General features: G+C 40.6%; 1 protein-coding gene across 1 annotated transcript in view; it reads right to left on the minus strand.

Annotated features, from left to right (window-relative positions):
• Nucleotides 1-332: 332 nt before the first annotated feature.
• RXFP2 (relaxin family peptide receptor 2) overlaps nt 333-27866 on the minus strand; it is a gene marked incomplete at both ends in the record, with an annotated part of 60016 nt that continues 32482 nt past the window's right edge. Inside the window, 13 exons of the mRNA XM_081046026.1 lie at nt 333-595; nt 3200-3418; nt 6228-6638; nt 7239-7468; nt 9993-10064; nt 12175-12246; nt 12354-12425; nt 16696-16767; nt 18145-18216; nt 20223-20294; nt 21330-21401; nt 22989-23060; nt 23667-23738. Of these exons, the coding sequence (XP_080902152.1) occupies nt 333-595; nt 3200-3418; nt 6228-6638; nt 7239-7468; nt 9993-10064; nt 12175-12246; nt 12354-12425; nt 16696-16767; nt 18145-18216; nt 20223-20294; nt 21330-21401; nt 22989-23060; nt 23667-23738 (1771 nt within the window). The remainder of the gene's footprint in view (nt 596-3199; nt 3419-6227; nt 6639-7238; nt 7469-9992; nt 10065-12174; nt 12247-12353; nt 12426-16695; nt 16768-18144; nt 18217-20222; nt 20295-21329; nt 21402-22988; nt 23061-23666; nt 23739-27866) is intronic.

A 27866-nucleotide genomic window follows, 5' to 3' on the forward strand; every position in this document is an offset into this window, starting at 1 on the left:
CACTGCAACTCAATTTAAAAGCAGACCGTGCAGTGCCAGCATGTGGCCCTTCACCGGTAGCCTGGTGGTGCTGATGGCGGGAGACCAGCTGCATATCAGCCTTCACTTGTGCATTTCAGGAATGGAAGGGTGAGAGGAAAGCTTAGCGCTGTAGTCAGCACAGTTGATAACTAGTACAGCTGCCATTGCAGTGCAGCGTCAGGGATCATTCTGCTGTGCTCTCCATGGAGGGAGGTTGGCTGGTAAAGATGAAAAGCATTGCAGATGTCATCTTCCAAATGCAGCACTTTTTAACAGTAGTCCATGGAAAGTCCAACAAGCCCCAACTATTACTAGGAAATTGGTTTCATTATACTGTCCCCAAGGGTTATTTTGTTCAAAACTCCAAGTTTCAGGGAAGAGGAGGAGTCATCTGTCCACACAATGGATATAGATAAATTTTTTTTTCTCATTTGGAAAACCGATTTCCTGTGATGCCTGTGTAGCAGCTGTTTCAAATTGTCCTTGAAGAAGCTGGTTGTGAGCGTGTAGAGGATTGGGTTCAAGGCGCTGTTTACTGGCAGGAAAAAAATGACGACCCAGGAAGTGATAGTGCCTGGAGAAGGAAACCAAGTGTGAAAAGCGGAAGTGGAAATTTTAAATAGACACCCAATACACATAACATTTTGTGGTCGATGCTATTTTTGAGAGGGCTACCTTGTTCACTTATGTTTTCTCTCACCGTATGGAAAATCTCTTTGTCGGAAGAGCATAGGAGCCATAAAGTCAAGGTTCTACCATTTACCTTTTCTGAGTTCCAATAACTACTTTGTAGGTTGTTGTGAGGCCAAATGAGAGGAAATATGTGAGAACATTTCAAAAATAATAAATTGATATGCCATGTATTTTTCTTATTTGAGTTGACTTCCTTTATAGGAAAATAAGAAAATGAGAAAATAATTCTTAATCGATAGAACAGTGTTGAGGAAACTTCTGGTCCGGGTCTGATTGGACTTTGGTCTTAACTTCAGGCATGGAGGTCTTACTGCCCTCATATTCCAGCTGTGCTACTCAGAGTGGAGACTGACAATTTGAAGATTAAAAAACAATACATTTCCAAACTTAATGAATTTTTTTTTGTGTGAAGCCTTACAAATGCTAATAGAAGGGAAGGATGCCTGAAAGTTCTTTGTCAGGAGAAATTGGGACGGTAACTCCTTTCCAAGTACATCTTTGGCTTGGTGGGGGTGAAATGTATTTTGCCGCTTAAGTGCAGCCTGCTTCTAGGGTCAGACCATTCTTAGCTATGTGACCAGGTGCAAATCACTTTGGCTCCCCAGAGCTCCACTGCCTTATCTGTGAAAGGGGCTGATGACTACGTGGGGCCGGGCCAGAGTCAGCTCTGTAGACATCGCTTTTCAGCACTAACATTGCAACCTTACCACACTGTTATCTGCCTCCTCCCACATCATCAAAATGTGTGCCTGGTGTGGGGAAGGAAGTCAAAAGGTGCAGAAAGAGGAAATGGGGAGGTTGAGACAAACCCCACCTGTTCCTCCAGTCTCAGATCCACTGAGCATCTTTCATCGAAAAAGCATTTATTAAATGATACTGTGTTAAAAAAATTACTGTGGAAAGATAAGACATTGTTCCTACTCTCCTGAAGTTTATGATTTGAAGGGAGTAATGGATACATTAAAAAATAATGCTGATATGAGGCAGTTTATTTGAGGCTAATACGTGAAGTGCAAACAAAATGGAATGGATATATATGCCACGGAGTTGGATGGGAGTAGGTTGGAAAGAGGTCTGGAGTGGTGCCATGAAAGAGGGAGTGTTTGCGATATACCTTGAAGGATAAACAGGGGTTTTTAGTAAGCTAGAGCCTTACAGGTTGAAGTATAATCCAGGTAAGGGAATAGCTTCAGCAAAAGTGAGACATGAAAAAATGCCCAATAATTCTCATGGGCCCAGATCACAGGGTACGTGAGGATGGGGTGGGGAGTAAGGAATGTCTTAATGCTAATACAGTCCCAGCCTTGGGACTATATTCCATGAGCAATGGAGGCCAAAGGACATTTCAGGCCTGTTGAATTTGAAATGTAAGGCCGTAGCAGTTGGAATGTTCAGGAAGTGTGGTGCACTGGAAATTGATCATCAAGGTCCCCATGTGTGACCAGTAATATTCAGTTAAGTCTGCTCTTCCCGTACAGTTGGCCACCCTGGAAAAACGGCACATAGCTTGTGGCCTCTGCTCTCACCATCCAGCAAAGGCTCCCACGTGGTCAGCCTTGATCCCCCCCCCCCCCGGCCACCATGTCTGCATCTGTTGCAGGACTAAGCTGATGGGTGGAGGGTTGCTATGGCTGTCACATGTCCTTTTGGCAGTCAGGCATTTGATAAGGCCTCCCAGGACTTTGTGTACAAGCCAGAGGGAAATAGATTGGTACTTGTACGTGCCTCAGTTTTTTATAAGGGCTTCTGATGTGTCAACTCTGTGCTTGACCCTGCGGTACCCAGGTGAATAAGACACAATTCCTTCTCTGGATGAACTCCCCAAGTAGATTTGCGAAAGGCCGACACAATGAGTTGAACCTGTCCCCATACTCTGTTTCACTGAGTCAGGCTAAAGCCCTGGGTGGCCCCTGGATGGCTATGATTTCTGGTCCCAGAATGGGCTTCAAGCATACTGCTAACTAATAAGAGGTAGTGTCCTCTGGTTGAAGTAGGGGTGCGAGTGGGGAACCGGGCCTTTGGATGAGGCACTTCCATAGGACACTAACACTCCACAGAGACCAATGTGACACCCATTCGGCCAGGACCATGAAATACACCACTGGTTCCAAACCAGGGGCGTGGGCCTCAGAATCCTGGGAGCCTTTTCAAAACATCTGTTAGAGCCCCAAGCCCCTGTCGACAAAATCCAGAGCCTGGGCAGAACCTGGGTGTGAATATTTTATTTTTCATGTGTGCTCTTTGTTAACCGCCACTGTCTTCCTCGGGTTAGTTTTTCTGTAGCCCGTTTTTCTACTGTCCTTATCTAGATTGCACTACTGCCTGGCTTCTGTCTCACAATACTGATTATAAAATTCCGAGGGAAATAATTGTGTGTATTGAAGTTGCAGGGATTTATGGAAAATTATAAGGCCCCGTATTCTAACCTTGTCAAACAAAGGCATAAGAGAGCACAGTGTACTTGGGAAGAAGAGGAAGGACTAACCTGGTATTTCCACTCTGAAGAGGGAAAGAATTTTAATTACAAATACAGGAATCCAGCAGATGGCATCAGAGAACACTATAAAAAAGAAACGGTTGGCAACAGCCACCTCTCTTCCAATGTGATTCCTCGTTTCCGAAGACTGCAAGGCTGTTTTTTGAATGGAACAGAACATAATAACATAGGCAAACACAATGATGAGAAAAGCCAGCAAGTTCACACCTGTTGGGAAAAGCACACCTCTTAACATCTCGGGTGTCTACGTCAACAGTGAAAATACTGTTACTTACATGTTCAGTGTGGTACCTCGTACCCTGTTCTTCCAAGGGACATTCTTTTGTATCAGCTCAGTGGTACTTGGCTGAAACCCTGAGTTTGAGACTATAAGCTGGGAATCAGCTAAAGGAATAGGGTTTGCCAGATCAAAAAGGGATTCCAAGTGCATAAACTGCAAAGAATTCTAGACTTCTGAAATTCAGATCTAGGTATTGTGAGGTGAATTTTAGCTTTTTAAAGCAGGGAAAAGAGCTATTTTTGTTTTTAGGTCTCTAAAATTCACAGCATAAGGGGTTACTATAATCATACGTACATCTCAAAAAAAAAGTATGACTCTACTCCTTTATTTGTTTCATTTTCTTCAGATTGCTTGCAGTAATTTAAACTGAAAGTAAATATTTAAACTAGAAAAAAGAAATAGGAAAAAAATTTAAAATTCAACCATATGAATTACTCTTTTAGGGTTAAATATATTCAGAAGATTCTCACTTAACATCATTATCCTATAGTGCTGATTTTGTAGTCACTTTGTTATCATCTTGCTATAATAAAAATCCTGAGTGATCATCTTATTCCTTATGGTAAATATAAAATGTGCATATTATAGCAAAGTTGTTAAAAGCAATGTTCATCTGAATCAGACTGTATGTAAGACTGGTGATGTCTAGGGAAAAATATTATAAATTCAAGGTGTTCTGTTGTTTTTATCCAAAACATTTTATATTCTGTGGAATCTCATTATAAAGCCATGCAAGAGAATTTTATAAAATAGGTTTATCAACTCTTGTCAGAAAGTTAAGAATGAAATAAAGTGACAGTAAAAGGTGACCCTCTGGTACAGATCCTGAGAACAGACTTGCAGAAAGGATCGGAAGCATGTGTTCTGAGTGCAGCCTCAGTGTGAGATGCTAACAACAGGGGGAAATGGTGGTGGGCACAGGGTGATGCTATCTTTGACACTTTTCTCTAAATCGAATTCTATTCCACAATTAAAAATGAATTTAAGAATTGTGTATTGTATCCTTCAAGCAGAGAAAAGGTCTCTAGGATTCCTTCTCTCCTAGGTAAGACATGTATATATATGGGTGTGTGTGTGTTACTAACTCTTCATCTGTCCGGAATATATCACAGGTGCTAGAACCCTTTTAGCCCAGCTCCATGCCACCCCCGACCTCTTATGCCCTTCACCGGGGCCAATTCCCCGTTCCCTGGTTTGGGGTCTGTCTTTTCCCAGAGCACAGCCTCTGCCTTTACTTCGTTAACACCTCCTCATCCTTTGGGCCTCAGTGTGGATTCATTTCCACTGGGAAGTCTCCCCTGGCCCTGAGATCTAGGAGCCAAGAACATGCTGTGCTCCTCCTTCGTGATTTGTTAGCCTGTGACCTAAGGACGCCTTTACTTGTCTTCCCCCTCCTTTCTCGCTGCAGGTCTGTATCTCCAGGACCCAAAATAGTGCTTGGCCTATAGCACGTGCTTAATAAGTGCATGTCCAATCAATGAATGTAACATAAGGTGACGTAGTCTGTAACTTAACACAGTGTGTGTGTGAGGGAGGCGCTCTGTGAAGTGCACCTATGCTAGGAACAGCTTTCAGTGTCCTGGGAGTGACATGTCTATGACAAAATAGCTATAAAACAGCACAGTATGTGAGAAGAATTATTAAAATTGTGCAAATAGCGTGTTTTATTTTTCAGAGGAAGAAGAGAAGGGCTAGATGGAAAAGAGCTAGGGACAGTGGTCAAGGCCATTTTGTGATGGGCTTTAAATGACTAATTTAGACTTGACCTTGGTAGTAGCAAGCCATCATTGAAGGTCTCTGAGCAGAGGCACACAGTTCTTTCAGCCCTCAGGGACGTTATATTATGTGATAATGGCCATGTAAGTAGGAGAGCAGGGCCCAGAGGACAAAAGACCAAGGAGGGCTAATTCAGGGTTCAGGTAGTAAGGTTTTAAACAAAAGTGGTAGCTATGGGTAGAGAAACTGGAGCAAATAGAAAGCAGAGGAGTACTCTGATGAAAAATCTTTGTGAAAAAGAAAGGATGATACAGCTTATTGACTACTTAGATGAGGGGAAAAGATGAGAGGGGAAAATTGAAATGATAATACTGCCCTAAAGAGAGGACGTGGGACTGGCCTTAATTTTAAGCAAGACAGATACCTATTCGACAATAAAAAAAGTTTATCAATCTTGAAGGGCTAAATTTCTCATTTATTTATAACAGAGAAGGTATGGTCTTCTTTCTAAAACAATAGGGAGGATTAAGGAAAGTGAAGCACGCTCATGTTGCTGACTTTCGAGCTGCATTCACCAGAGGCAATAAATCTTCCTGGTGTTTCAACTCAGACAATCTCCTGTGAGTGAGTTTCCAGAATTTTATTATTAGTATTTATTTAGCTCATATCTAGATTTAAAAAAAAAAGAATGAGTTGAAGTAAGTAGGTAGCGTCGAAGGGCAGGTAGGACCTAGAATTTCTCCAGCTCACAGGTACTATGTCTGATTACGAAATCAGAGTGTGCTAGATAATAAAAAAGCCATCTAGAGATCCTCACAGTATGTTTTCTTTCACTAAATCTTTATAATAAAAAAGTTTAATAAAAAATTCTATAAATACACAGCAAGAACTTTCCTTTAAAAAGGGCATAGTCTTGTCTATATTCATTTACTTTCGGAAATGAGCACATATGCCTTTGCTGAAATTTATGGTATTTCTATCAAAATTACATTTGTCCTGGAAATGAGAAATACAATTTACCTAGGAAAATTCCAAGAGAATATCCTTTGCTTCCAATCTCTTCTGTTTGGTCATCATAAAGTGGGAAACAGACTCCATTCTTTCCATAAAAGTTGCCAAAATAATCTTTGTTCCAAAATGGAATCACAGCTATTAAAAATCCCACAATCCAGATGCCAGTGAGGATGACGGAGGTCTGCCGTTTCCCGGGACGAATGTTACTGAAGGGAAAGACAATGACCAGGAACTTCTCCAAAGTCAAGTACGTCAGCAGCAGGACGGAGACTTCGGTGGACAGCACGGCCAGGAGCCCCATGAGGCGGCACTGTAAGCTCTCCATCCACAGCAGTGCATACTTCTGGTACTGCCCGCGGTATTTGATATCGAAAAAGCCAACTAAGAACAAATACACACCCATCAGGCAGTCCGCACCTGTTGAGGAATGGATACAGGGCATGTGGAAAGTTCCCAGCGTCTCCGTTTGCATTTTCTGATTTGGTCTACTTCCTTCATCCTCTATGAAATGAGCTGAGGTAAACACCTGCAGCAGTATCTGAAGCCAATAGACTTCAAAAGGTATACTACTTCTAAGCACCACTCTGCGTCTCAGTTTTATAATTTAAAAAAATGGTGGTGTGGTAATTTTGTGGGGGGTAAGGGTGCTAGTTTTTAAACAGTAAATAAGTATTAGTTACAGAGTTAATAAAAAGAATAATTTTCTGTGCTTGAGTAGCATGAGTGTTATTGTAATTGAGGGTTAAACAAAGCTGAGTTTTATAACCCACAACCTGTCCTCCAGAATCTGCCCCTTGACTCTTCAGCTCTCTGTTACCCCATTTCCAAGACATGACTGCCCGAGGGGGAGCACTAGATCCCTGAAAACTCACACAATTTAGAACACAGCAGCCAAACAGAGCAGCATCGGCATACTTTTTAAAAAATTGCCCGGCATGTATAGTCCTAGTAAATGCCAGAATGTATCTAAAGCAGCTCCCAGGGGTGATAGCCTATGTAGACAGGAAACATACTTACAACAAAGGATTTTGATGGACATAGCGTGAGTCGTGTTTTCAGCTTTAATGAAAGATCTCATGCCAATGACAAAAAGATTTCCAAAGCAGGTTATGGAAGCTATAACCCAGACACATGTTCTGAGGAGATCGTTAGCCAAGAGGTCCTCAAATGAAGAAATGCCGTCCGTCAAGGGCATACAGATTCGAACGTGGGGAGCATAGGAGCAGTAGCGAAAGTTTTTGAAATAACTGAAGTCAAAGGGAAACACAGAGTCACTTTACGGCAAACGACACAGAAGCCACGGCTGCAACCTCATCAGGGTTACATCTCTTAGCTGTGCAACTCCACTATGGCTGTTGGGTTTTGTTCAGCAGAGATTACAGAATTACAGAGCTCTTCGTGAAATATTACGTTACTCTAGGCAGGGTGCTTCCTTTAAAGAAGAGCCTAAAGGACATAGAAATTCTGGAGCTTGTCTGAGGTGAGTCAGGGGAGGACAAGGGAATGTGAAGTTCCAGTCATTGGATTACTCCCTAGGCTGCTAAAAAAGTAGACTGTCATGGTTGAGTTGATTTCAAGGAGACTTTCAGGGCTTGGGTTTGGGATGCAGAGGACCTCTGGCAGCTCCCTAGAAACATTCCTGTTTTGTACTTAGTTTTAAGGATGATCATTTAAACTAGTCTCCTTTTCCCTGACACTGGCAGCGGGAAGGGAGGGTCTCTGACACTAGGAAAACTGGGTCCCGTGGTGCTAGGAGGAAAAGCACCTGCCTGAAACACAGATTTCCTCCCAGGGCCTGGAAGGACTTCATTTCTGGAGGAAAACATAGGTTTGTTTGTCATCGATGTATTTACAACACAGATGTGCGAAGTCTTCAAGGGTTTGAATTGGGGGGTCATCTGGCTTGTTGTCCCTTCCAAACCCATGTGTTTAAGATTTTCTCCCATAAAACTCATTCTGTGTTGTATTCTTTTACCACCTATTTAGTTCATTTCTCTTCTAATCCTTTTCCTTCCCCTCATCCCCATTCAGTTGGTAGACCAGCAAGCTTGACTTTGCCACAGTTTCAAGGCCTCCTGTGAAGGGACCTTGACTACTCAGGTCCCCCTTACCTCCTTCCCTTCCTGCCTCAGACACCCTGTGCTTCTTCTAATCCTCAGACAAGCCAGGCGCACTCCCTTTTCTGTGCAATGCTTTGCTTCTCCTTCTGCCTGGAAGAATCTTTCCTGGGCCCGGAGGGCTCCCTCCATCCATTCAGGTCCACTAGAATGCCACATCTCTCTGTTCTATCTGTTTATCTTGCCATACTTGTCTTCACAACATTTATTAACTATTTATTTGTTTACTTGTTTACTTCCTGGTTCCCAACTCTCCATAGAAGCTCCATGGGGCAGAGACTTCTCTCTCCTGCTCATCCTTGTGTTCTCAGAGCTGCGCCTGGCATGTGGGAGTACTCAACAAACACTTCTTAGATGAGGAATGAGTGGTGAGTAATTTAGTGCTGGGATGTCAGCTAGAGAAACTGGAGTCAGTCCCTGCCCCAAGCAGCTCATGCCCTGGCTTCCCCATGCCATCTACTCAACTAAAGGAACTCTTGTTTTCTTCTCTTTCCCTGGAGTCCCTGACACACACTTGACCTCTTGGTCCTTCAGGATTCCATTATGTCCACTGTCTTAAGAAAGAGCCAGCCCAGATCTCTCCTCACTGTGACCATGGCACTAGTTGGCAGGTGGAAGGGATGGGGTTAAGGGGTGGAGGTGTTTCAGTAAGTGGTGGGCAAAGAAGATGAAAGAAGACTTAAGGCACTTGGTAGGGCCATGACTAAGTTCACACATTTTCCGTTAATTGTTGGGTCCTTCTTGACCTCAACCTAAGGTTCATATTTAAAGTGGCAGTTTCTTGATCAAGTTCTAAGAAGGTTGAATTTCGCTGTTCTAAGTAGACTTCACATTCTGCTTGTAACAAAGAAATAACAGCCTCCTTAAATCTTCATCTACTGGTTCCACAGAAAGAGAAATGTGAAAGCCACATGGCTATGCATCAAACACTTGTCTTTTAGTGATCACACCTACTGGAGAGACACAAGGCGTTTTCCCAAGAAAGCACCTTCACACCAACCACTCCAGCCACTTGCGATACCCAACTTGTAATCTTACATTGAATCCTCCCTGCTATTGTGGATAACAATGATGAATTTTAGAAATCATGAACACATAGATTACACAGTTGATAAAGAAATGATCATGTCATAAACACATATATTAACACAACTGACACAGTGCACGTTAGCCAAATATTTTAAAGTGACTTATCAAAGCTATTATAAAGATTAATTACCTCCATTGTGAAGTGCACTTAGTTACAGTAACAACACCTAGAATTTACATGGCACCTTTCTTCCTAAGGGCTCAAATCTTAGAACAGCCGACTGCTCATTCACATGAGGTGACTTAATGTTCCCAGGTTTCTGAGTACCAGTTAGCCAGTGACTTCATCTTGTGTAATGTGTGGCATTCTGGTACCCTGATCTCTTATTGGACCTCAATTGGATAAACAGCGTATTTCCAGAGAGAAGTATCATTCATGTCGGCACATCATAATACTGAACTCTATTTGAACAGGGACCAAAAGTGACAAAATTAAAAAGCTCTCAATAAAAATGCTTTTCTTGCACAAAAACACACTGCAGTGACACATTAGACAGTTAGCATCAGAACATCTGCAACATTGTGAAGACCATGCAGTCTTCACCATTGTTTTATACATACATACATGTGAGAAAGATTCCTCATGGGTTCAAACATGCGTGTGTTTACATTTGGAATCTCTATCCTTTCCAGGTCTCTGGAAAATAGGCATAACAGGTTTTACATTTTTAGGGTTCTACTTTTTAATAATCGCATTCTTTGCCACATCTTAAATACCACACTTCAAAATCTTATGTTCCCAATTCAGAGGAGGATGAGAATTTTGTCTAGGACAGTTTACTGTCCTAGACAATTGCCGTTTCTATTGATGCTTCCTGTGCACAGGTGCTGATTTTGTCACTTCATATGCAGAATTATGTTCTACCACAACACTTTCATTCATGTCTTTGGTTTAAAAATGGCAGTGGTGATATGTGTGATTATGAAATTGGCGCAGTGGTTCTATTTTAGAAACCATGGAATGTGAGTGTGCGAGTTGGAGGCTTTCAGACAGGAGCTGCTGTGTTCTAACCCTTGCACATCACTGAAGTGAGGTTTTGAGAATCTGGATTTAAATACAATCATTTTTTCCTGTGTCTTAAGGGGATAAACAATGGAGGCAGAAGGAGGGGCTCCAATTGAGGATAATTCTTTTCTAAGATAATTCCTTTAATTCATAATTAAAGCATAATTTCTTTAATTCACCCAGTCCCATAATATGTCCTCAGAGGGCTCCCAAGATAGCCCTTCTACTCATTCATCCAGAAGCTTTTTCAAATATGGCTTCTTTGAAGACCTCTTTAGGATGGCATAAGTTAAGGGAGGCTGCCATGTTCTCAGGAACCACAGATAGAGAGAACATCTAAAAAGACAATTATTTTGTCCACATCCTGAGGTCTATTCTTATATTCAAAAACAATGCATTTTTATATTTTTTGTTTTTTATATTCTAGCTCCTTGAGAGCAGGAAACAAGTCCTGTTCATCAGTGGATGCCCACTAACACCTGTTGAAAGAGAACCTAAATGTTGCATTTACTTTCAATAGAAAATTATTTAGCAAGAATAAAAAGTAATGTTAAGACTTGGTCTTTGGAATTAAATGAAGAAAGGCTTTAGGCTGAGATTGGGTAATGTCAGCTCTCTGTGTAGAACAAATACATTTTAACAGTGGTGACTCATGGGAAGGAAATGAAGTTCAAAGGGATAACCAGCAGTTTTTGACACTATTTACAACCTAATATGTTTGGAATTTTAAAATGCTAAACAGAATTAATTGAATGTTCATCTTTGTGGGATAATTTTCTTCTGTAATGATTAAAAATTAAACAGCATGCTCTGAAGACTGATAGCAAGTCGATGGCTATAGGAAAGGGGAAAAGTAGGTAAGTCTTACGAGGGGTGATCAAAATATATGGTGAATGTTTAAATTGAAAAAAATTATTACAGTAAAAGAAACATTGCTATTAATTGCCCTCAAAATACTCCCTCTCACTTTGAACCCACTTATCCCGTCATTCTTGGCATTTACTGAAGCAGTTCTGGAAGTCCTGTTTCATGAATATCTTTAATTCATCCTCCATCATGACAACTCTCCGTGTGACACATCACTTCTGCTATGGCAATTTCTGTCAAATAAAAACATTATTGTGTGTCCTCATCCACCTTATTCACCAGATCTGGCAACATGCGCTTTCTGGCTCTTCCTCAAAAGTCAAAATGACCATGAAAGGTAAATGTTTTGAATTGATTCAGGACATCGAGGCAGCCACAACAGCACAACTAAAGACACTCATGAAAAAAGAATTCCAGAACTGCTTCAGAAAGTGACAAGAACGATGGAATAAGTGTGTTCAAAGCAAGGGGGATTAATGGCAATGTGTCCTTTACTGTAATAAACTTTTTTGATTTAAACATTCACTGTGTTTTTTGTTCTTCACAAACAGTTTAGTAAGAAAACAATTGCAAATTTAATTTTTTTGTGAAAAGTGTATGATGTGATTTTTTTCATGAGTCCAGTTCTTAGGAAGGAGCTCTGTGTAGCTTCAAACACAGAAATGGTCTTTATGCATATTAAATGTTTAAAAATGAGGCTTTGTTGTCATTCAGTACATACTTGATGGTAACAATGACATTCACAACTGGCGGAGGATGTGTGCTTAAAATAAAAGCCATCCTGTGTGTAAAATACCTGTTTCAAAATAGATGTGTTTCCAAGTGAAGTACGTCCACTAAAATAATAATCAACATACTGTCATATTTCACTTACAGAGACTGAAGTTGTTTAAGACTTTCGAACTGGTTCTTGTGGAGATACAAAAGAGGGTTGGATGACAGATTCCTTTTGTACCATTAGAAGGAAGGAGGAAAAATACAGCAGGATGTTATTATTTTGGAAGCTCAAGATATTGCCATTTATATATGATGACGGTGGTAAGAAGAACTTACAGTTTTTGTAGAAGCTTCAGGTTTTTAAAAATGTAGGCTGGTAACTCCGTTATCATGTTGCTAGACAGGTCCCTGTTGGTGAGAGTGACATCCCAAAGCAATTACATTGGAAATAAATGACAAGGTCATTACTCCTCACAATTATCATCCCATTTGATGTAATGGAAAATATGATCCAATTTAACCAACCTGATAACTTGTTACACAACCAGGCTGGGTGAGTTGGCCAAATGGATATGTTTTCCATCACTTTGAGACATGTGACGTTTTGCTTATCCAGTTCCTATCTGGAATTTCCTCTTAGCCCCTCTTGAACACATTCCCAACCTGGCTTCAATATCTACTTTGATTAACTTCCTCTGTCCTAGGTATCTTTGTACACTTCTACCATTCACTGTTTCCATGATCCTGCTTGGTTCATATATATGATATCTTGTTTATCCGACTATATTACAAGCTTTCTGAGGTCAAAACCTATGTCTTCTTCTTATTTTGCATTCCAACTAAGGTAGTATTGTTGTATACACAGTATCTGCCCAGATAATCTTGAATAGGTAAGTTCCCACATTTTTAATCTACTTTTATATGGTACTATTTTTTTTAGAAGAAATTGATAATTTAGAACTAAATATAATAGGGCTGTCTGATCCAGAAAGAATCAACGAAGTGTTTCCACAAAATGAGGAAGAGAGATCTGTTAGTATCAGAAGGAATCAGGAATCCTTAAGAGTCCAAAATATCCTTCTGAGCCAAAGATGTTAGAAGTAAAACAGAAAAAAAAAAAAAAAGAAGAAGTAAAACAGATGTGAAATTGCCTAAAAGTTGAACAAAAAATATTATCTATTTTTGATGCCTTGGAGCTGCTGATGGATGTGTGGGAGTTACAAATAACAAAGAGTTCTTTCTCTAAAGAAACTTAAAATTAGAGTAAGCAGCTCAATTATAAAATAAGGAAAGAATGAAACAAGTGATATTACAGAAGTACAGATAAGAAACAGAGGCCAGAGGAATTGGCATGAAATACTCAAAGTGATGCAAAACAAGGACCTACAACCATTATTAACCTACCCAGCAAAACTATCATTTAGAATCAAACAACAGATAGAGAGCTTCCCAGACAAGAAAAATCTAAAGGAGTTCATCATCACCAAACCAGTATTACAAGGAATCTTAGAGGGACTTCTTTAAGAAGGAGAAGAGGAGAAGGGGGAGGAGAAGAAAAAAGAGGAAAGGGAGAAAGGGGAGGAGAAAAGGGAGGAGAGGTAGAGGAGGAGAAGAAGGAAGAAGAAGAAGAAAAATATGAATAATAAAATGGCAATAACTACATACCTATCAATAATTACTTTCAATGTAAATGGATTAAATGCTCCAATAAAAACATAGGGTGGCTGAATGGATAAGAAAATGAGACCCAGTGTCAATCAATAGACGATTGGATAAAGGAGGTGGTACTTATATGCAATGAAATATAATTCGGCCATAAAAAATGAAATTTTACCATTTGTCACAACATGGATTAATCTAAAGGGTATTGTGCTGAGTAAATAAATCAGACAGAGAAAGACAAATAACATATGATCTCATTTAAAAAATAACAACACACACACACACAAAATAATTGAACAAACAAAACACAAACAAACTCACAGACACTGAGAATATTTTGATGTTTGCCAGAGGGGAGAGGGGTGGGGAATGACAGATGAAAAAGGTGATGGGATTAAGAAGTACAAATCGGCAGTTACAAAATAGTCATGGGGATGTAAAACATAGGGAATACAGTCAATAATATGATAATAACTATGTATAGTGTCAGGTGGGTGCTAGATTAGTCAGGGGGATCATTTCTTAAATTATATAAATGTCTAACCACTATGCTGTACACCTGAAACTAATATAAAATAAAATACTGAATATCAACTGTAATTGGAAAATTTTTAAAATTTTTTAAAGAAACAGAAAAAGTAGTCCTTGAACTTGGCCTGGGAAATTAGGAAGTGTCTGAACAAAGCTTAATGATTTTCATAGGTGGAACTAAAGGAGAGCAGCTTTCCAGCTGAGGGTTAAGCAGGATCAGAGAAACAGATGCTCAGAAGTCAATGACATCCTTAGGAGTCAGCCAGTGGTCCAGCGTTGGGGGTGGATAGAATGTATAGGGGGGTGGATAGAAAGTATAGGGAGATGGAGAGGCCTGGAAAAGCACCTGGAGACAAAATGGGAGGGCCACGAATACTTGCCAAGGCGGTATTTCCCAGAGTAGAGCCCAGGCATCAGAAACAAGGAGGCTGCTTATCAAAAGAGCACATTCCTGGGTCCTATTCCAGAATTAGCACATCAAAAGCTCTGGGGGTGAGAAGGAACATGCACTTAAAGCCAAAGCTATGATTCTTCTGAACATTAGCAGTTGAGAGCTGTGTCAAGGACCTTGCTAAACGGCATGCGACAAGGAGGGAGAATATTAAGTAGGACAGTGGCTCTGAGTTATGGGATGATAATTCCGTCAAAAGCGTGAAAGATATTCTGAGAAGCCAGAGTCAGAGGACAGGACCTGGCAGAAGGCATTGATCATGGACAAGCTGATGAGGGCTTAAGGGGGGAGGCACAGTCTGACAGGTCATGAAGTGTAAAGAGAGTTAGAGGGAAGGGAGCAGTCTTCGAGCTTGGCTGCCAGGAGGAGGCTGAGACCACTGAGATGGCTAGTCTAGGGGAAGAAGCCGGCAGGGGAAGGGTCATCCGTAAGTGTAGTTTTAACAGATTGCTCGTGAGAGGCCATCATGACCTCCGAGTGTAGAGGTCCTGTGGGCGAGGAATTCTGACCTGGTGCTCTAGACGGGAGGAGTGCACGTGCAGAAGAAAGCCACAGGGGTGCACGGGTCAGAGAGCATGACAACAGCAAGATGACAATGACCTCGTACACCTAGAAAACATCCTGCAAAGTGTTCCTTTGAAAAATAAAGGGGGAAAGGACTTCTTCAGTGACCTCATGCAAGCTTGCTTATTCCTCTCCAGGAGGGTTTTGTTGTCATGAAGGCACAGTAAAATTATCTAACCTTTTTGTAAACTCAAGAAATATCGATGCCTTGTTGAAATTAATTCTATCAACTTCTGAATTTCTCTTCTCTTACTGATGTGTGGATTGGAATGGATTATTGTGATCTTAAAAAAGCAAGCTCGTGTCTCTTAATTGGGCTCTTTTATTTGGGCTGGGAGGTGGCTCTGCCCAAGTGTAGGGTATGAGGAGGATTAGGACATTTTTCGGGATATGGACTCCATACCACTGTTTCCTGTCATTTGTGTATAAAACCCACCCCTGTTTGACCTGAACTGCTTCTCCTCTCCCACCTCCGAAACCAAACCCGTATCCCTCCTCCGAGGTCTTATGAGGAAGGCCCCTGTGAGAAATGAGGGAGCTCTTCTGAGTGAGTTGCCCTTCATTTTTCCACCATAAAATGGTAATGTGTTTAGTTCTAGTGCTGTGCCTTGCACACAGTAGGCATTTAATAAGTGTTGTGGATTTGGTTTGTGATGCTCATTAATTAGATTGAAATATCTTAATTATTCATGAATTATTTTTCAAATTACTCTTATTGAGTTATTTTCCACAATCCTTTCTGGATTTCAAAAGGAGGTATAAAGAATGGAGGAGAGGTTAATTAAGAAATAAATGTCTATCTTTAGGCTTCACATCAGGACCCCTAATTGCCACTATTTGCAATATAACATACTTAATTTTAACTTCCAATGATACACAATTATTTGGGTAGCAATGAATTAATAGCAAGACAGATGCTTTTTAAAAGGCTTAGATCTACAGGACATATGTTTGAACAGAAAAAGTTCCATGAGCTCTCTGAATATTTTTCAGTGAGCCTAAGCCTCATTCAGACTTGAGTATTTGTTTCATCTGCTCTAGAAGTCATAATTTCTCAAGGGATAACAAGCATCTCTATTCCTTTGTTCAGTTATAATTAATTATTATTATTATTTCAGTCAGTTAGTCATTCAGCAAGCATTTATTGAGAATTAACTATCCTTTAGCCATTAGAGAGAAGGATTCCTGACTTTAAAGCTATAAAAAGTCATTTATTCCCAAATACACATGCACATGAAATCACCCAAAGAAAATAGGCAGGGAAATTAGAGTAGGCTAAATCCATATTAAGCTCACTGATTTTAAATTGCTTTTGACTTTTAGATAATATTGGTTTTCTTAATGGATTTTGAATATCCAGTGGTCTACAGGATTTTCATTACTACTAGTGTAAAAGCGGTCTCACTAGTCAATTAAATTTATCATCTTGAAAGAAGCAGTCATATTTTCCTACAAGACAATGCTACTTACAGTTCTCCTAAATTTTTTAATGAAGAAAATGTCTTCTCTGGAACAAAATCAATTTGATTTCTAGGCAGAAACCTGTAAGACATGGTGAGAGTCAGCACTGTTGGTTTGTGTCTGCTGCAATAACCGGTTCTCACTAGGAGAGGCCCTGATGAAGGTGGAATTCACTAAGCCTCCTTTGAAGTCTCAAAGCGAGAAGGGTTCTGGTGTGGAAATAAGGCAGGAGTTTGTCGCTGAGGATATCCACATGTTCTCTCCAGAAAATGGTGCCATAAGTAATTTGAAGTGCTGAGCGTGGTCTTTGGATTCTCATCATTTTAGAAAGTGTTTCTTTCCCAGCTACACACAAGTAATGTCAGATTTGGACCCTGTTAATAATTCTCGAAAAGGCTCTGAGAGGACCTCAGGTAAGGCATGATCCTTAAAAGACAAGAAAGACCAAAGCTTGAACCAATCCATAGCAGGATCTAGGGCCACAAACAGATTTTAAATATGGTGGTGTCACAGTGGTTTTACATTCCCTCTGTCTAGAAATGAATCCTCCAAGAGAAATGACAGAAAGAGGGGGTCGGTAGCCAACTGCCTTACAGAGGTGCCGAATGAAATAATGGGTGTGCAAGTGGTTCAAAAGTGATGTGGCATCACAAAATAGAAGGCGTTGATGTAACTGGTTTAGTTTTCCAATGTTCTCTCTCATTATCCATGAGAAAAAAAAATAAACTCTTTACATCTCCTAAGTGGGATAACCTCTTTTCTCATCAAACATGCTTATCTGCAATCCTGACTGATAAATATACATAGTCTTAGGCAATAGTCTTAGGTCTTAGTTTTTTGGAGAAAAGTGATTACACTGCTACCAATGGATATACTCCAATTTTTCTTTTCCAACCAACTAATACTGTGATTACTATATGTGAAAAACTATGGTTAAAGCAAAAACAAAATATGTGTATTTTTATCATAAGTTTACCAATGCAAATGTGCCAATTAACCAATCCATCTGCCTTCCTGCCCCCGTAAAAAACATAGTCATCAATCAGAATTGCCATTTAGAACACATTAGATGTTTTTCCCTTTAGAATATATATATTTTTTGGAGAGGTAGGTACATCAACTGGTAAGTGTCATTGGCAGTAACAATTAATCACTGTGTGGCTACCACTTTCACATACATTATCCCATTGCCTTGATCATGGGCTTAGGTATCAGTTCAGCTGAGAGGGTTGTCCTCACAAACAAGGAGAGCAGCTGGAGACCTAACGAATGGCAGCTAAAGGAACGCCTTGTCCCCACTGTCAAAATCAACAACTGCACGTGTGCATTTTCTACTATCACAGTTTCAGACCAAGGCTGTAAGTAAAACACTACTTTAAAATTTCTTGTCAATGTTTTCCTTTGACTTCCAAATCTGTTGTGTGTCCCCTCACTTACCAGGGTCCATTGTATACTTACAGCACGGTGAGTGCGTTGCACGACAGAAAGGTGGAATTTGTAAGACGCTTTATCCTGTTGCCTTCCAAATCTCTAAAAGACATGCAGGAAAAATATTTTTAATGTTTTTGCACAAATCATATGTTTAGAGGCACTTTTTGTTGATATAACAGTTCTGAGTTTCATTTTTAGTTCATTCCAGTTTTTATGCTTTCCTTTCAAGTATTACAGAGTTAGTATAATTCATGGTATACTCCTTTGATCCTTTGGATTGATGTTAGAACTTAATAAAATTGAGGGAAATGGCAGCCCAACACTTGATGACTGTCCCCCTCTCTCTGTGCGGGGTACCATGTTATTAATTATCATGGTATTGCCACCATAATAGCAATAACTACCATTTATTGGGCTTCATGCTGTCAGGTATTGTTCTGAGTGTGTCACACAGCCCTCCTGCCAATTGCTGTTACCACCTTCCCCACCGCCCATTTCACATGTGAAGAATCTGAGGCTCTCGAAATTCACTTTTCTTCTGGTCACACAGCTAGCAGGTGGTAAAATCGACCTTCTGACACAGATCTTTCTGACTCTAAAGTCTAGACACTTAACCATGGCATAATAATAGATGGGCAGATCTCACATTCCGCCAACATTAGGTGGGTATGTTTGTCTTTATTTTGCTGGAGGAGAAACTCAGGCCAAAGTTATCTTCCAAATCCTGAATTCTGCGTCAGATTCACTTCTCGACCTGGGTAAGTGAGAGTGACTCCTCTTCCTACCATGTCTCAATGAGACCTCTATGCCTTAAAGTCTTTGGATAACATGTATATAAATAAATACAAAAAATAAAACTCAGTAAGTATCCACAAGGCCATCTAATAGTGTTGTCACAAGTAATTCGGAGACCAGCTTCAGAGAGGACCAATAGCTGAGGTGCTCAATTGTATCATCTTATGGGGGTTACGTCCCCTGGTTTGCCATGAGCAGAGCTCTGGGAGCCTTTCGAGGGGCAGGAAATCGCTTCCCGTGACCATCTGCCTGGCTCAAGACATAACAGAGAACGGTGGGTAGTGGTGGTGGAGCCATGAAGGAACTCAAACGAATGTTTAAACAAGTACTGGTTAGAAGCTAACCAGGAATGGAAATGGTTCAGCACGCTCATTTAACAAAGGTTCACTGCTGATCATTGAGCCAGTGCTGGAGTATAAGACCGTGAGTAAGTTTCTGCGCTCACAGAATTTCTAGGAGGGTAGTGGACACACAGGTAAACCCACGGTTCTGTGATGGGAGCACTGCGAGGGGCATGTGCAGGGTGGAAATGGGCTTAGTGGAAGCCTGGTTGTGGTGTAAGGCCGCCACTGCTGTTGGTTGGTGTATCAGGGTCAGCTTCCTGGAGGTGATGTTTAAGTGACCTAACATGTGAGGCGGAGTTAACCGAAAGAATAAACGAGCAGGCTTTTCAAGCTGACAGCGTGTGCTCAGGGGATTGACAGTAGCAGCCGTAGTTTGGTGCACCTGGAAGGAAGGTACGTGAGGGGAAGGACAGGGAAAGGGACCAGGTGGAGTGAGGGACAGAAAGCAATGGTCTCGGGTGCCCAAGGGGGAAGTTTGAACTTTACCGCCACACCCATGGGAATTCTCAAAAGATTTTAAAACTGGGGAGTAAGGTGACCAGATTTGGGTTTTGGAAAGGAGAGCATACTGTGTTTCCCTGAAAATAAGACCTAGTTGGACCATCAGCTCTAATGTGTCTTTTGGAGCAAAAATTAGTGTAAGACCCAGTCTTATTTTAATACAATTAAGATCAGTTATTATATTATATTATACTATATTATAATTTATTATAGTATAATATAATATATTATGTAAGACCAGGTATAATATAATATACAAAACCTGGTCATATATAATATAATATAAGACTGGGTCTTATATTAATTTTTGCTCCAAAAGATGCATTAGAGCTGATGGTCCGGCTAGGTCTTATTTTGGGGGAAACAGAGTGCATAGATAGGCTTTTTATGTAACCATGAATTAACTTCAGGGCTGGTTTCCTTAAGCCATACAAATAACAATTTAGCTCCTCCAGGCATACTCACATCCAGTTGAGTTGAGGCATTTGGACACACAGATGCTTGGGAAGGGCTTCTAAGTAGTTATTAACCATAGACCTTCAAACAAAGAAGATATTAATTAGAAATAAAATGATATGCCACTTTCAGAGCAGTATTTTTACTGTTTCTATAGTGTGGAAACTTGCATGCTGAAATTGCTAAATTAGGATGAAGAATATAAACATAATTTCCTCTTCAAAATGGTATCTAGATATGTGCATGACACAGCTAAGGAGCAGATGTCAAAGAAACTATGATTGCATCAGTAGGGCATATAACCTAGGAATACACATTATGCAGTTTAATTTTATGAGATGAAACAAAAATATGTATTAGGGGATAATTCTGAAGTTCATGATAATTTTTCTTGTAAACTCCAAATTTACAATTATTTCCAACATCATACCTCCAAAATTCCTTAAGGGAAACATTAATCCTTTACAATGTTAAAAGGCCACCTGGAAATGGCATTAAATCTATGTGATATGGGGGCATTTGGGAAAGAAAACAGCTCCTGAGTCGTTAAACTGCACAATTAATTTGTGATATTGTGGTCCCTTTTGACAAATAGAATAGTGATGCTATGTGATCAACTGCAAAAGAACACAACAGTCCCCTGCTGATAAATCATCCTAGACTATTAAGAAACAGTGACAATAATTACTAGAATGGCTTTGTTGGTAGGACAAAGATTTTGGAATTTCCAGTGACTCTTGTTGGGCAAAGGCACATTTTCCTCTGTTAAAAATGTAGTTTGAGGCTGAACTCCTGGGAGAGGCTACCCAGATTTAAATGTAGCTTAATTGGAGATAAAAAAAAATCACTATCTTTGCTCAACCACTGCAAATAAAAATATACCTTAGGACTGAAGGAAATGAAAGAAGATCCAACAGAAATCAATTGGTAGGCTTAGGATATACTCTGAGCCCTGGCCAGGAAGTAGCAACAATAACTGTGACTAGAAATACAGGAGAGTTTTTGACTAGTAAAAATTGTAGTGGGCTTGAGCTTTTTAAAGTTCTTTTTATAAGCTGGTGATAGGTGTCATTGCAACGCAGAGACAGATGTATTGAAAGGGAGGGGAATACTTACAGGAAAAACAAGGAATTTAATCCAGTAAATAACTGCTGTGAAATTCTGGTTATTGGATTGTCGTCTAGAATTCTGACAAAACACATCACCAACATTTCCAGTGTTAGAGACAGTTGTGAAATAAAACCAAGAAAAAACAAAAGGCCCGTGACGGACCTGCCTCCCCCCACACCTGCTCTTCTTTCTGTCTGTCCACACTTGCTTGCTCTCTCCTCTCCGAGGGTCTTCCCTCCACCCTGTGGGTGGGATGGCCCTTTCCTCCAGAAGCTTGCCCCAGCACTTAGCAAGTCCATCCTGATGGTTTTCTTCCCTGCGTCCACCACCCCTTGGACTTACATACCCAAGTTTTACTCTTCACCTGTGGACACTTGGGTCCCACACCAGCTGCTCTTATGTATTTATTAGCTGAACATGGAATTCATAAAAACCTACTGCTTCACTGAATGAAGAATGAATGAAAAGAATTCCTAGGAAATGGTTCAGTGGTCTCACAGTGTTTAAATGGTGAATTTAATGATGTTTGTACAAAAAAACTCATTGGGAGCTTTGGAGAAGGTAAAGAGTGAAAATACATATTCAAATCACTGTTTTTAAATATATATGGTATTTCCTAGGAAAAAAAGTAGACTTAGGGGAATTATGCCTTCTTTTCTCTCATTGCATTTGAAGCCAGGTACCATATCCCTTCACTCCCATAGGACCCTGCGGCGAGGATCTGGAGAAGGGAGTGACACCTACTGTATGCCGGGTGCCCTGCACGTGGCACTTTACATGTCATGAGAGTCGATCCTCACAGCATCACTCTTAGAAAGAAATTATAATTATAGTTTGCAGATGAGCAATAGAGGCCTAGGAAGGGACGAGTCACCGCAGCAGTCAGCCGGGCCATGGCACACACAGGTCTGGGGGAAGCTGAGGGGCTGGCCCTTCCCACTAGGCCAGGTGACCCACAAAAATCAGGCAAACGACACAGAGAGCCCTCTGATTGTCCTTAGTTCATTTTCCTGATGAAAACACAGACGTCTGATGTGAGACCCCTTGGGGTAGAGCCGGTGGCTCAGCCTGGAAAGTGCTAGAATACCACAAGCCAACATGTATGTGTTCAGACTTTCCTATGGATGCTCTGGAAACCAAAAACATCCTTAACTTGCTTGCTTTCTTAGGTCAGTGGTTTTCTAAAGGGGCAGTTTTTTTCTCCAGGGGACACTTGAGAATGTCTGGAGACAGTTTTGGTTGCCACATCTCTAGGGGCACGTACTACTGGCATCCAGCAGGGTAGAACCCACAGATGTTAGGGTAGAACCTAAACATCCTAAAATGCACAGGACAAGTTCCCCTCCCCCAGTTGAAGAATTATCTGGGTCCAAATGCCAAGACAGCTGAGGTGAGAAACCCGGTACTGGTAAACACGGCCTGCGTGGATGGCTTAGCAAGTCTGGGGCCAGGCTCAGAGAGCCACCTAAAAGGGCATGGCACCGGTTTTTTTCTCACAACCACCACTTGGTATGTCATTATCTGAATTGCTTGGGGAAATTTTATGTGACAACCAAAAAAACAAATATAGTAAACAAGATACATAAATAGATGGAAACCATGGACACCGATGTGTATCATTAAGACTAGGGTCCTCTATGGGTCAGAAGAAGCTAGAATACTTACAGCCACGTTAGCTGGTGTAGGTCTTTGAATACTCCAGGTCTGAGGGCTGTAATGCAATTGTGGTTGAGATATCTACAAATATGACGAGTGGGTGAATTAGGCAAGCTCAAGACTCCACTGTAGTCACATGTCATTAGACTGTGTCATGGCCACTGATGAAGACCATGAGTATGGGTCTCTGTTTCTGAAAGCATTCTTCTGGGCAAGAAGAGGGGGAAGCCGAGGAATACCACTAGCTTATCATGTGCAACACCAGGGCTGGGACAAGGAAAGTGGCCCGAAAGAGCATGTCAGGATATGAAGTTACGTTAGAGCATAAGAGGAGAACAAATACGGGCAATGGCTTTTACTTTTGTCCTGTTTAGTCCCATTCTTAGTAGGCTAACATTTTAAGAAAGTGTATAGGTAGGTGATTTAGCAAGAGTTAGAAAAAATAAAATGCTAAAATATTATGGAAATGACCCAAACTTGAGAAGACAAGATTAAGGAGAGCCTTTATCTCTCTTCTGGTAAGCTAGAAATCTTTTAATAATTTTTTCAGTGTAATAACTAGTTTAAGTACTTTATCATAACCTGGTCTTCCCATTTCTCTACAACCAAGTCAAGAAAGTACCATTGAGCCCCTTTAATCTTTACTTAAAACTGTACTCAGAATATAATTATAAAGAAATTACTCACAATATTTTCAGATTATGTAATCCCAAAAATGCTTTCCTGGATATGTGTCTAATGCAATTATGCTGAAGATACCTGGTAGGAAAAAGATAGAAGAGACACATGATTGTGGTTTCTGTCTTTCATTAGTTGTTGAGCGTGTGCTCCACTTTCTTTGCCTAAAGATCATTTGTAAACCTGGCTTATGAAGTTCCAGGTCCCACTCCCATATTGGGAGGTGAAGGCCTTGCCAAGGAGAGATGGCCATGAAGCTAGCCGACGCCTGCTGTCCCGGAGCACCCGTGCAGCGGTTCGGGCATCTACTACTTGTACAACTGAGCTATGGCATGACGTGTGTGAGGAGAGAACTGGTCCTATGTGACCTGGAACTATGGCAGCCTTCCAGCTCTGACGTGCACAGCACTCACTGTTGGGACCAGACAGCCTCTCAGGGCCAAGATTTGTCATCCTTGTAGCACTGAGTGCCACCTCAAACTCCTCATTTCTCTTCATTCTATTCCCATGAAACAATGAGGGTGCAAGTCTACTCTTTTCTATGTTGAGATGTACAGTGAGAAGCACAAAGCCGTTAGCCAGGTGCTCAAGGTCACAAACGACACCAGTAGTTAAACTGGGGCGAGTTCACCAACATCGGCTCATGGTCATGAGGCACTTAACCTGCCAAGCAAGTTAGCAATACAGTGTTGATTTAATAAGAGCACTGTCGAGTATCTATATAAATAATTTTCATTTCTGTGCTCATTATACCATGGAGGTTAGCCCTGAATTCGTATTTTTAAAGGCCGTTAGGGGCAGAAAACACACTAATAATAGTGTCTAATGACTATATAGTCTTTTAAATGGTGTCCCTACCTCTTATTTGGATTTGATTTGGTTCCTAAAATATTGTACAACCCTCTCTTAATTCTTATGATTTTGCTCTGCAAAACTATTGGTAGAACACATGCTCGGTGGGCATCCGGCTGTCCTCTGAATTCGGCTTTACCATGATTATTACCTAGCAAAGCCTTTGAGTCATGAATGTGTTACAGGTGTGCCAGGATATCGACACCCTCAGCCTTCCAGGTAGCTAGGTAAAGCCGAGATCAGCTTTCAGTTATCAGCAAAGCCATCTTTTACCCCAAGTGTTGAACAAATATTGTAATTTTTTCTGTGTCCCCCCATGTGGAACAGCTTGGTACTAAAGCATGTGCATTACCGCATAGTGATACACAAAGCATCGATTTCAATCCTACAAAGTAGACTTGAAACCCAGAGAGACCTCGTGCTATTCCAACGCTCTCCCCCCACATCCTGTCTCTGAGGAGACCCTTCACATTGCAGCATACATTCTGCTTTCGATTTAAAGTTCTTCTATGAATAGAATGAATGCATGCAGATCAATACCTGTTAGCATTTTCAGAGCCCTTGGAGTGATGCATGAAAGTTAATACGATGAATTGCACTATAATAGCAAACGAAAATAGAATATCATACTATAGTATGGGCATATAGAAGTTCCTCTTAAATATAGTTTACTGCCTAACTAGTGCTATTTATATTTTAGTCAAGATAATTAACGCAAGAGTACAATGCACATTTTGCCCACATGCCAATCTTGAAGAGGCGGGTGCAGTTATAAATTGTGAATTTGACCTTGTGCATCAGATCTGCACATCTCACTGATGTGTGCAGCCTATCTGCCTTCATTGCTATGAGCTAAGACTCCAACTCCTTAAGTAATAGAGCCTCTAGTCTATGTAGTCAGCTTGTTGGCACCCCAGGAAGAACTGGAGTCCCAAGTCCCTTGTCTCAGACGCAGGCCATTGAATTTTAACTCGATCCTCTGGTATCTGCTTTCTTCTTTGCAGGATGGTAGTTCGGTGAATATGCAAGGGAATTTAAAAACATGACAATTTGGCAAGTGGTGTCTGAGATATGAGATATGAGTCCATTTAATATACTTTACACCGAATGGCTTTTCTGTGAATAACTTACTGGTTCATGAATTCCTGCTGTTTCAGCTGTCAGGACTTTTCAAGCAGAAAACGCCAGGAATTTATGTACCTGAAACTAAAGCAAATATATGCCTTAATGGCATGCGTGTGTATAGGCTATTTTTAATGTAACATTATGTATTCGTGAGTCAGGTGACTCCTTGAATTACATTGTGTTGCCAATGATTGTGTTGAATGAGAACCCAGTTTCAGAAGGAATTCCTAATTTGTACAAGGTTTATGTTACAATGAAGGGAACTACTATTAGTTTCCATGGTAGCAGTGATAAAGTATTATAGTCAATCTCATAAATTATATTTTATTTCTCTTAAAGGTCATCTTAAATTGTTCCCCCCAAAGTTAGAAAGGCTTGATATTTTACAAGATTATTAGAATGAATAAGCTGATCAATACAAAAAAAGCATTCAGTTAAGTTGAACATTTATGCATCTGGCAATCAAAATTTTATTTTGATTTAGGAATTTATTTTTCTGGGTGCCTGTATGACCTCAACTCCACTATGAATATTTAGAGCATTCCAGACCAGAGAGTCACTTAATGTTAAATTTGGTATCTCTTAAGAAAATCCCAATACAACTTACGAATGAATATTAACTTTATTAGCTTAAAACAATCTAAAACACATATGTATGCATGATTTCTCCTTGGTCAAACAGAATAAAACCCAGATTCTTTAGCCTGGCATTCAGAGGCTTTACAATCATGATTCAATGATCTCTCCATCATATGCGCCATCATTTCCTGTGGGCACCCTTTTCCTTCAGACAAACTGCCCTGGTACTCTCTTCCCCATATACTTTGAATGTTACTGTTTATGTTAGTTTATTCTCCTCTGGTTCTCTTTAGTCCTGCATGTTAGTTCTACACATCATTTCTTCAACAAGTACTCATTGATCCTCATGTATGTTTCAACACATGCAACCATGAGGAGTGGTGGTGGTGGTGGCACCTGGTACATGCAAGGACTGTCCAACTCCGAAGGAGGGTATGGTGGTCAGTAAGGGGGTTCTTCAACATTTAAGGATGAATGTGAGGGGTTCACAAAGATGAAAGCAATGTTGAAAGAATGACTTAAGTTATGTTCAAAAATCAGACAATGACAAATACTGTGTGCAATAGAAACGTATTTCTAGTTGTATTTTAGAAACAAGAAAATGTTAAGAGAAAGTCCAAACCTGCTATATGGGATCTGTGTTATAATATTATCAAATAGTATAGAAATATAAATTCTTAATTCCTACATAGTTCCTGTCTTCTCAGCCAAAAATGATGATCTCGGGACTGAAGCGAATAGAAAGGACATAGAGCAGGGGTGTGAAAGTCCACAATGGTGGAACATGTTAATCCAAATGAGTTAAAGCCTTCTGATTTGGCAGATTTCTCCTAGAACCTGAGAAACGCGGAAATGAGAACACTGGGTCATGATGAGTAACTGAGGAATCTGGACATAGGAAGTGCAGGTGGAAAATTAAAGATGGCACATGCAGTTCTGATTTTTCAAAAAGGGAAGGAGATTTCACAAGCTGCAGTCGTTGGGTTCAACGTTGGTCTGGGGTGAGATCACAGAACAGGCTATTGTTATGCTTCTTTATAGGCACCTCAGAGAGAAAGAGACTAGGGTCGCTCACGAGAAATGGGGCAGTCACACCACTTCATTTTCTTCTTTGAGAGACTAATCAGACAAAAACACGTGACTGACATTGCTTATATGTCTATCAGGCATCGACTGAGTGGTTTTATGATGTTTTTATGGACAAAATAAAGAAAAATTTACATTATCTGAAGGATGGTGGTGAAGGGATCTGGGAAGACGATTTGGCACAGTCCTTGTCAATATTTCACTCTGTGACTTGGGTAAACATGGTGCATCATATTTTCAGATGACAGAATGCTAGGAGGAATTGTGAATTACCTTCAATGATCGAAAAAATATCTTCACAGTCTGCTGAACCCATCAGGATGAAACTGAATAGGAATGCATCTAGGGACCCACAGGTAGCTCTCCAGTGCACATGCGTGGGATGGAGAAGTCGTCACTAGCAGTGACACATATGGCACAGAATTAGGAATTTTAGAGGAATGAGCACTAGGAGTTAAGGGGATGAAGTGGCCACAAGAGCGAATGTAAGCTTAGGGGCCATGGCCTTTAGAAAGGAAGGGTTGCTGGCTTCCTCCTGTTCCATCCGGGCTGTGTCACAGCGATCGT

Source organism: Rhinolophus hipposideros, assembly GCF_964194185.1.
Source record: "Rhinolophus hipposideros genome assembly, chromosome: 4".
In the NCBI taxonomy this organism is placed as follows: domain Eukaryota; kingdom Metazoa; phylum Chordata; class Mammalia; order Chiroptera; family Rhinolophidae; genus Rhinolophus; species Rhinolophus hipposideros.